The sequence below is a fragment of the Condylura cristata genome, unplaced genomic scaffold (assembly GCF_000260355.1).
Source record: "Condylura cristata isolate star-nosed mole 26May11 unplaced genomic scaffold, ConCri1.0 scaffold00024, whole genome shotgun sequence".
In the NCBI taxonomy this organism is placed as follows: Eukaryota; Metazoa; Chordata; class Mammalia; order Eulipotyphla; family Talpidae; genus Condylura; species Condylura cristata.
In genome coordinates this window covers 331,321-342,372 of record NW_004567125.1, presented here as the reverse complement: position 1 = coordinate 342,372, position 11,052 = coordinate 331,321, and the positions used below count along the sequence as shown (strand labels likewise).

Genomic DNA, 11,052 nt, shown 5'->3' with positions numbered 1-11,052 from the left:
ACCCCTGTCTCCCTCCTGTGTTCATTAGAGTGAGTGCCAGGAGAACCTGACCTCAACCAGAAGCCTGTGCCCTGTGGAGATGCAGGATCCCTCCAGCCAGCAAGGAAATGCTCAAGTTCTCCCTGGGGCAGCTTAAACCTGGCCCAGAAGCCCCCCCAAGAAATTCCCGAGCTTAGCAACCAACTCGGGCACTGCTTTAGTCCCTGCCATCCCCAAGTGCCCGCGGGGAAACAGACCTCTGTGGGGTATACTGAGAAGCCCTGGTATGCAGACAGCCCAGCGCTGTGCCCGCCACCTGGGCCAGCCTCTGTGCAAATGCTTTCCAGAAAAAGGAAAGAGAAGTGAAATCTGGATCTTTACAGACATACAACATGACAGGAGGTGCCGAAAAATGCTTATTTGACAGCAACACCCAGCCCATGGCTGGAACCACTCCTGGCTGGGGCGGGATATCAAAGAGGCTGGGATCTCATCTGCCAGACCATGCTGTCTGTTGAAGTAGGGAGCAAGGGCAGATACTGAGTGCAACAGGCCCCCAAGCCATCTTCCTCAGAAGGGCCCAAAATTTACCAAAGATATCAGGAAAAAGGCAGGTGTTAGAAGTAACTGAGTGGCAAGTCCCTAGTTTGAAGCAGTGAGCTGACAGCATCAATGGACACCTTCCTGTCCCCACCACTCAACTGCCGCCACCCCTGATGGCACCAGCAAGACCTCACACTAAGAATATCCACATTTCTCTAAGCCTCAGCTCCTCATTTCTACAGTGGGAGTAACCACACACCCACCATCGGAACTCATCTCACACACATGAAAAATGCCTTTGCAATCATTCATTTATTCAAGGAACATGTCAAGTTCCAGATCCTTCCTAGGGACACGTAAGAATGGCAAGGACAAGTGCTCAGAGGTCACAGGAAGAAGACACCGAGTGGAATGTGGGGCAGAGGCCTCACCTCACAGGCTGGAGAAGACCCAGGAGCAGGAAGACCATCAAAGAAGGCGGGGAGTCCCTTCCGGAAACTTGTCTGAGAGCAGGAGCCCAAGAGAGGGTAGTGGCTAAGGGATGATACAGACTCAGTGAGGTGGTTTTCTTAAAGTGAAAGACACCGGATGAGCTCTGGTGCTGATGGGAAGGAGCCAGTGGGGGAGAAGATGGAGCCCAGGAGAGAGGGGATGTCCAGGAGAGCATTGTCCTGGATTGAGAGGGTCAGGCTGGGGCAGCAGGACCCCCCACCCACGCCCCTACTTCCTATGGGTCTGCAAATACTTCAAATTAGCAAAGATTTATTCTATAATATCAGAATTATTTGCTCACTCCTCTGGCCTCTTTTCACCCTTCTGCAAACATACTCTGCCTATGAACTTGCTGTTCACTTTTTTATCACTGTGACCCACGCATTGAGCACAGTGCGTGGAAACTCCCAGACACCCAGCTAGTTTGAATAATGGCCGTAATTGTCCCTCCCTTTAGGACAATCATGGTAGGCAAGTCTCAGAAACACCATCAGATGAGAATCATTTCCTTAAAATGCTGAACTCTGCAGATTGGCCAGGAGGCTGCAGCCTCCTCCCAAGAGAGCCCCTTCTGGCTTTGAACACTCAGCCATTCAAAACACAAACACACTCACACACAGAGCTGGAGCCAGAGGTGAAGTGTCAGCATCATCTTGGACTCAAATCAATCAGCTCAATGCTTGGATGCACTAACTAAGCCACCTCACCCCAGGCCTGCCCTTGCCCATATGGGGGACCAGGGGATTCATTTCCTGTCCTAGCCAGGCCTCCAGCTGGGATGGAAAAAAGGAAGAAAGATCCCCTGGTTGAATTAAATGTATTATCTCCCTGATGAATGAGTCCATCAACTTTTTGTGGTAAATCTCTAAAACATCAGTTCTGGCTTCTAAACACTAGGGACCAGGCTACCTTATGTTCTACAGGAAGGAGCCAGTCTAGAAGCCAAATGGCCTGTACCTTGTGCTGGGCAACTTTGGGTGAGATGTCTCAAGACCTCAAAGGTCTCAAGTAAGGAACACTTAATCAAGAGCCAAAAGATCCAGGTTCTAGTTTTGCATTGGCTATTTCTCAGTAAGATGACCTTGATCAAGTCTCCTCTTACTGCTGAGTTTCTGCATCTGTCTGCTATAACAAAATACCATCAACTAGATGACTTATAAACAAGCATTTATTTCTTCCAGTTACAGAGGCTGGAAGTGAGCAGATTCTATGTCTGATGAAGTCCCGCTTTCCAGAAACCATCTTCTCAATATGTTACATGGCAACAGGGAGGAGGGAGAATATATAGGTCACTTCTTATAAAGGCACTAATCTCATTCATGAGTATCCCCCCTCATGACCTAATCATCCCCCCAAAGCCCCACTTCCTAACATTACCACCTTGGAAAACAGGTTTCAACATATACATTTGGGTCAGGGAGGGGACACAGATATTCAGTCTACAGCAACACTGATGCAACGGGACTGGAAGTCCTTACAAGATGATGTGATGTTGACAAAGGTGATCATGTCACCTCTAGTCCACCAGCTGATTGAACTAACTAGAGGACTAGCTACTGACAAAAAGTAGCTTACAGATATATTTTTAAAATGAAATCCAGCTATGAAAAAATGCTACTGTATCTATGCTGAATACTGACTCCTTTACTCAGCATTGGCAGAAATTATGTTCCAGATGCAGAGTCAATCTACAGCCTTGACAGGCCTCTAGCAATGTCATCAGCAACATTTCGGGGTTAATTTGGAAATATGATTCAAAAACCCTGATGTGGTGTATGACCCTTGACTCAATGGCTCTGCATAGGAAGTTATCTTAAGGAAATTATTAAGGTATGAACAAAGGTTTGGATTAAAAGGAGGTTCATAGGGCCCTCCCTGGTGGCGCAGCGGGTTAAAGCGCTGCACTGAGAAGCTTAGGCCACTTTCGCATGAGTTCAATCCCCGCCTGCCCCAGAGGTGACCACATGGCGTGGCAGACCTCTCCTGGCCCGCCCACTGCTCCCCTCAGCAGTGTACTTCGTTGATCTGCCTGTTCTGCTCCCCACTCTGTCTCTGGTGAATCCTCTCACCCTCCACATCTCTGGCCTGTACCCCAGTTCTATATGAATAAATAAATAAATCTTAAAAAAAAAAAAAAGGAGGTTCATAATTTCCAATAATAGAATGGTGGAGTAGCTATATCAGACTAACACTACTTCAGATAAAAATGTTAAACTCTAGATAAAAAAAAAAAGCTATTTGAAGGCACTAGAAATCAGCAAGAAGCCAGTGGAACCTGGAGGAATTCAACCCTTGCAAAAAGGGAGAGGGATGAGTGAATCCGACACTACATGGCTTCTTCCTGTGCACCTCAACTAAAGTGATGCAGGGTGGCAGAAGTGAAGTCAAAAATAGCACCTAGTAATGGAATTGCTTGCCACAATAAGAATCAAGACGCTTCAAGGAAGCCAGAATCTCTATAACATATTATTCAGTGTTCAGTAGTCAAGCAAAAGTTATAAGGAAGGATGGAGGAGAGGAAGGGAAGGATTTGTGACCCAAATCAAAAGAAAGGTGACAATGCAAACTCTAAAATGACCCAGATGTTGGGAATGGAAGACAAGGATTAGTTATTCTATATTAGTTCTAGGATAGGAAATAACTTATGGTGATAATAAGTGAGCATATGAGGAAATCTTATTGGGGAAATATAAGCAAAAAACACAAATGGAAATTTTAAACTGAAAGTTTTGTCTAAAATGAAAATTTCACTGGATGAGTTTAACAGATATTATAGATGGTAGAAGACAGAGTCAATGAATTTGAAGTCAGGTCAATAGATATTATTTAACCTGAAGAACAGAGGGGATAATTCAGAGCATCAATAACAGTATCAGGCAACCTAACATGTCTGTGAATGGAAGCTTGAGAGGAGAAAAGAGGGCAGAAAAAATATTTAAAGAAATGTTTTTCCTAAGCTGATTTTAAAAGAAGCACACATGGACTTACAGATTCAAGATTCTCAAAGAACCCAAAGCAGAATTATGATAACTTCACCTGATAACATAATAGTCAAACTGCTGAAAAACAAAGATGAAGTAAAATCTTGAAAACAACCAAAGGCAAAACAGATACAGTCAGAGAGGAAACAACACAGGAACAGCAGACTTCTCATTATAAATAATGGATGCCAAAAGACAATAGAATGACCAATCTGTTTAAAGTACTGAAAGAAAAAAAAATCGTCAATCCAGAACATGAGCTCAATGAAAATATAATTCAAAAATTAATGGAAAATAAAGTATTGAATATGATGTGGAGAAATTGGAAACCTTGTACATTGCTGGTGGGAATATAAAATGGTGCAGTCACTATGAAAACAGTTTTTCAGTTTCTCAGCAAGTTAAATAGAGAATTACCACATGACTCAGAAATCCCAATCCTAAGTATATATCAAAAAGAATCAAAAACAGGTGTTCAAACAAAAACGTGTACGTGAACATTCATGGCAGCACTACTCACAATAGCTGAAAGGTGGAAACAACCCAAATATCTATCAACTGATGAATGGATAAACAAAATGTGGTATATCCATATAATGGAATATTATTCATTATTCAAATCTATGCCACAACTTGGATGAAGCTTCAAAACATTACACTAAGTAAAAGAAGCCAGACACAAAAGACCACATATTGTATGATTCTATTTATATGAAATATCCAAAATAAGCAAATCAATAGAGACAGAAAGCAGATTTGTGCTTGCCAATGGCAAAGGCAAGGGGCAATGAGGAATGACTGCTTAATGCACGTGGGGTTTCCCTTTGGGGTGATAAAAAAAAGTTCTGGAACTAGATGGATATACTTAATATCACTGAATTATACACTTTAAAATAGTTGAAATGGTAATTTTATTTATGTGTCTTTTACCACAATTTAATTAAGGAAAAATAGATACTAATCTAATTTTTTTTTTTTTTTGAAGTTGAGAACAGTCTTGCAAAGAGACCTGCGCTATAAGAAGTGCTAACAGAATTTTTGGAGGCTGGGCTCCAAGAAGAAAGAAAGATCACTAAAGATGATAACTATGGGATAAATAGAAGACTACTTTTTTTTCTCCTTTGACTTTTGAAAAAGCATATCTGGCGGTTTAATATTAAAATGTACAGTTTACAACACAGATGTAAAACATAACCACAGTAGCACACGGGCGGGGGGTGAATGAGTGAACATGTACTGTTAAAAGTTACCACCATTTCACATGGAGCAGCCTCGTATTTACCCAAGTTCATCTGTGACAGGGATGCAGATTACAGCTCTTTGAAGAATTACCAAGAAACAACCCTGAGAGAGAACTAAAAATACAGTAAGGATGATTTACAATTTCTGCTTCCAGGCACGATAGACTAATTCATCTTTAAGTTATCCTCCCACCATAAACAGGTAGAAAATTGGACAAAGTTTATTAAACAAATGTTCACAGACACTGAACAAGAGACAGCGTGGACAGTAATCCCTGAGAGAAGAAAAGCAAGTAAGGTGATTCCTGGCCACTCCTGGATCGGAGCACACAGAGTGGAGACTAAATATACCACGACAAACTTTCTAGATTGAAGAAAGAGGAATCAGAGGTCAGAAAGCTGAGGAAAACTGGTAGACAGGATATCATCTAGGCAGTTACTCATGGGGTCAAAATGTATTCAATTGCATGCTTCTGAGCTATGAAAATTAAATATATGTAATAAGTATAAATATCTGTTGGGATTAGATTATGCAAAGTATACCTCAATAAAGTTGATTTTAAAATTCATAGATAATTATAAAATTAAAAGTGGAACACACATATAGCCCTATGTCTATTAAAGGGATGAACTTATAATCAAAACCTTTATGGAACATACCCATTTTCTCTGTAAGGCATGTCACTCCTTACAGGAACATTAGCTAGCCTTGCACTTGGAGACATTTTAAACAATGAGATCGTCCCCCAAAAGCACAAAAATATGATAAACATGGCATTAAGCAGACCCTGAAAAGGACATCGTTTCTATCGTGAGAGCTTTTCAGAAGCTAAGTGGTAAAACTCAAATTTTTTTTTTTTTAAAGATTTTATTTTATTTGTGCATACAGAACTGGGATACAGGTCAGAGATGTGGAGGGTGAGAGAATTCACCAGAGACAGAGTGGAGTGCAGAACAGGCAGATCAACGAAATACACTGCTGAGGGGAGCAGCGGGCGGGTCAGGAGAGGTCTGCGCGCCATGCGGTCACCTCCGGGGCAGGCGGGAATCGAACTCATGAGGAAGCAGCTTTAGATTCTCAGTGCTGTGCTTTAACCCGCTGCGCCACCAGGGAGGGCCAAAACTCAAATTTTTTGATGTCCTGTGCATACCTTTGGATAATCATGAAAGTCCCATGACATTTAGGGCTTCCAAATAAGCTTTAGAAACTCCCTAATGGCACATGGGTTAAACACAGTGCTATTTAAGCTGCTACCAGCTACTGTAATACAGGTTCGATCCCCAGTCGGCCAGGGAGCTGACCCACATGGCAAAGCAGAGCTTGCCTATCAGGCGGCTGCTCCCCACCCTGTCTCTGGGGAGTCTTTTCACAATACCGCCCCCCCCACCCCCGCCCCTCACCTCTGACCTACACCACAGTTCTTATATGCATAATTTTTTTAATATTAAAAAAAAACAAATTTTAGCAAATAAAGAATCTGCAAGTGATTAGATCACTATATCTATATCTATATCTATATCTATATCTATATCTATATCTATATCTATATCTATACCTATACCTATATCTATATCTATATCTATATCTATATCTAGGAAGGAAAGTGTCACCAAGCCTACTGCCTGCACCCTTGGGGAGTCCACTGGGGAGGGGGACCCCTCACTGCAAGGCAGCCCTGAGACTCAAAACTGGAGAAACCTGGCCCAAAGAAGGAAAGAAAGTGGAGCCCAGCTCTCAGAGGAGGGCAGGGGAGAGGAGAACACGGACACTCTTCAAGTGGCCCCCCCAGCCCCCCCCCCCCCCCGCCCGGGCCCAGGACTCACCCTCGTCACAGTTGCTCCCTGTAAAGCCGGGACAGCATCTCCACTCCAGCGCCGTCACCGTGCGGTAGGACACTCTGTACGTGGGTCTGATCAGAGTCCTGTAACTAACACAGGGCAGCGTCAGGACAGTGTGAGCACACCCGGATCCCCTCCTGCCCGGCCTGCCCCGCCAGGACTCGGTCCCAGCAGGCCTGCCGAGCCCACACTCCCAGCCGCCGCAGGTGAGGCCCTGGGTCAGTGACGAACACCGCCCCCCCCCCCACGCTGGGGGTGATCTAAGGTCCCTCCTGCTGTTTTCCATCAATTCCAACAAGGCCACCTGTGGTGTCCCCACACCAAACCCTACAAACTGAATTGCCCCCCATTCATATTCTGAAGCTAAGCTTCCCTAGGTGGTTTTATTTATAAATAAGGTCTTCAGGATGTAATTAAGGTTAAATGAGGTCCTAAGAGTAGGGCCCTTATCCAGTGTGGCTGGTGGTCTCCTGAGGCGCAGAGAGAAGCTGTGCAGGAACTTGCTCAGGGGAGACCAGTGATGACAGAGCAAGCGAGCGGACAGCCCCCTGAGACATCAATGTCTGCTGTTTCCACCCTCAGCCTGTGATATTTTGTTAGCCCAGGCTGACTGAGACACTGGCCAAGAACACGAGGAAGTAAAAGAAAAATGCCATTAGAACACACGGCTTCCCTCCGCCAAGTCCCTGCACTCCCACCGTTTCCCCAGTCAGTATTTCCTTTGGTGGAATATCCAATAGTTACTTATTGATTACCAATTACATGCTATATTGGGGTCACAGATTGATAAGACGGGTCTTCATCCTTCAGAAACTCAGGGAGGGGGCCCTCCCTGGTGGCACATCAGGTGGCACAGCACTGTGAAGCTAGCAGCAGCCACTTCAAGTGTGAGTTCGATCCCCGCCCTGGAGCTGACCCACACAGCACAGCAGACCTCTCCTGACCCACCGGCTGCTTCCCCTCAGCAGTGACTTCATCAATCTGCCTGTTCTGCTCCCCACTCTGTCTCTGGTGAATCCTCTCACTGCCTCTGCACCGCTGGCCTGTACCCCAGTTCTGTATGTATAAACAATAAATCTTAACAAAAAGAAAGAAACTCAGGAAGATACTTCAATGAAAACCTGAAATCTGGCCATTAAATCTCCTGCAAAATGCTGTGGATCTCAGCAAAATTTCACACCCCCTAAAGTCTTGAAATTGTTCTTGCAAATCAGTCGTATACAATTTTGCAAACTCCAAAACTAGTGAATATAAATATATGACCAAATTTCACAAGGGGGGGGGGATAAATCAGCCTTAATTATTTGTGCCAGGTATCATTATAACTTTGCTATTTGATCACGCTGGCACGACTTTCTCATGAAAGCAAAAGCTCTTGACTTCACCACCTCTGAATCTGCTGACACCAAGCACCTCGTCGGTGAATGGCAGAGTTATGAATTAATTGGTAGCAGCAGGCATGATGTTTCGAGACGCACTGTTGACAGGAAAACACAGGAGTCACATCTTGAATTTCAGAAACACTGTACTAAATCTGAAAAATCCTGTTACACTAATTTTTCTCTTTAAAAAAAATCCTCTCACTCGTGTTTTGTAAACATTCCAGCAAACCAGTTTCCCCCTGGAGATCTAAGGGGAGGAGGCCAGGGAGAAATCATTGCAAGAGGAGTGGAAGTCTGCACCCAGAAGGGCCCAGCTTGACCCCGGAGCAAGCCTGGACCTTCGATCTTCAGACCTCCCCGCTCCAGGAAGGAGCTGGCCTGGTCTGTGGTGGACTAGGGGGTGGATACATCATCGCTCCTTACAGCAAGTGTCCTGTGGGACACGGGGCAGTGAGTCTGCACCGAAGGGTTTCAGCACACTGCAGAATAAACGCGCACTCACACGCTTTTACACACCCCGCTCACTCACACACCAGCCTCATACAGACACACCGTCACACCCACACAATGCTCTCAGGCTTCTACACACCCACGTGTGCACACACTGGCACGTGCCCCCACTCAGTCACTCTCCTACACACGTTCACCCTCTCACACCCCTTCTTGCAGCAGATCTCCCAGCCTGAAGCACACCCAACTAGGGGAGGCGAGAAGCTTTCCTTGGCAAAATAGATGCCAGTTTTAGAACTGATTCCTGAAATAACATATCAATAGTTAGCTGAGCGAGACCTGAAAGCCAGGAATGTACCCGGATGGGGTGCAGGGAAAGGGAGGGAAAGTTGCCCTTGTTGGCGTGGGGACAGTGGCCTGCCATGAAGCTGATGACATGAATGGGCCCCTCCCAGACTCTCAGTGCCCAGGGGCACAGGGAGCCCCTAATTCACAGAAGGGACTTGCACGCAGTGCTGAGCCTCCCTGTGCCCCTCTGCATGATGAACACACAATGGGGCCCAGGTTTTGGGGGTGAACAGAGTGGAAGGGTGCATGTGCACGGCCTGAGGTCAGTGGACACTGCACAGGGACACACGTGCAGAACACACATCACGCTCATCTGACAGCTTCCTCCCAACCGCACACTGTGGGGTCCTCTCCTCATCGGGAGGGAATCCGAGGCCCCAGCTGACGGGGCCTCTCCAGCGGCAGCCCTGTGCCACAAACTGTTCTCGCACAACCATGCGAGGTCAAAGTAATGGGAGAGGTCCTTTCCTGCAAGAATGCTGCTCGGGTCCCTGAAACCCCAAGCCGAGAACTTCTTAGCTCCTGGAAGGCTGCACCCAGCAGCAACATGGCCACAAAATGATATATTGACTTACACATTAAGCACGATGGCTATGATTTGGATGACCTCGAGAAAAGAGAGGTCCAGAAACTCATGAGCACTCAAAGGCTAAAAGAAGAACAGGGTTGAGAGAGCTGAGTTCTACCGTAAGCGGCGCCAGGTTGAGCACACACAAATGCCAGACTGTCGGGGTAACTGACAGGTACCCCAGGGCCTCCGGGAGTAGTGCCCGCCAGACGGAGAGACAGGCCTGCACTCAAGCGCTGTCCAGTGTGGTCAAACAAAGCAAAAAGAGAAGGCAGGAAAATGGAAAGTCCCTCTGCCAAAGCTCATCCCCAGGGAGAAACAGAAGTACTGAAAGTCATTTGAACAGGAAAGAAAAGAAGAAAGTGTGGAGGAGGATGTTACAAAAGTCTGCTTTGTTGGACACACCTTTCTGCAAAACCATCTAAATATGGCAGATTCCTCAGGCTTATGTTTCAAAAGGCCCATGTTGCTGAAAAAAGGCCCACCCTGAACGGAAAGCCAGCAAAAGATGTAGAGAAAAGCCCTCGTCCCCACGCCTGACAACACTGGGTGTTGTTACCAAAGGCATTGCCGTAAACGAACGAGTTGGGCCTTGTGACTGAAGGAAGCCAGGTTATTGGGGGGATATGCCAGGGTAACCAATAATTTTGAAAATGCCAGGTGCATGAATGCAGCCTTCTTACTGACAGCAGTTTCACACAGACGACTCCTCACACTTGCTGAAGACTCCACGCCAGTCAGGAAAGAGCACTACTGTGATGTTTCTCATAACACCAAGCATCCTGAGGTGTCTGCACTGAGAGGACTATATATTCAATTGTGGAGTATATAGAAGTGGCACAGCTGTATTTTATTTGGGGGGGGTCTGCTAAGCATTTCGGTTCCATAAAATTGAATGGTTAAAAAAGCAATTATAGGCCCTCCCTGGTGGCGCAGCGGGTTAAAGCACAGCACTGAGAATCTAAAGCCGCCTCTGCATGAGTTCGATTCCCGCCTGCCCCGGAGGTGACCACATGGTGTGGCAGACCTCTCCTGGCCCGCCCGCTGCTCCCCTCAGCAGTGTACTTCGTTGATCTGCCTGTTCTGTTCCCCACTCTGTCTCTGGTGAAGCCTCTCACCGCCCCTGAGCCTCTGGCCTGTACCCCAGTTCTGTATGCACAAATAAATAAATCTTTAAAGAAAAAAAAAAGCAATTATAGAACTATCCCTTTAAAATAATAGTAGATCGC

At 45.8% G+C, this 11,052-nt stretch overlaps 1 protein-coding gene across 1 annotated transcript in view; it reads right to left on the bottom strand.

The window, feature by feature from the left end:
* The window catches only part of COL26A1 (collagen, type XXVI, alpha 1), a 120,081-nt gene that overhangs the window by 59,571 nt on the left and 49,458 nt on the right, over positions 1-11,052 (bottom strand). The window contains exon 3 of the mRNA XM_012728882.1: positions 7,061-7,158. Coding sequence (XP_012584336.1) covers positions 7,061-7,158 — 98 coding nt within the window. The remainder of the gene's footprint in view (positions 1-7,060; positions 7,159-11,052) is intronic.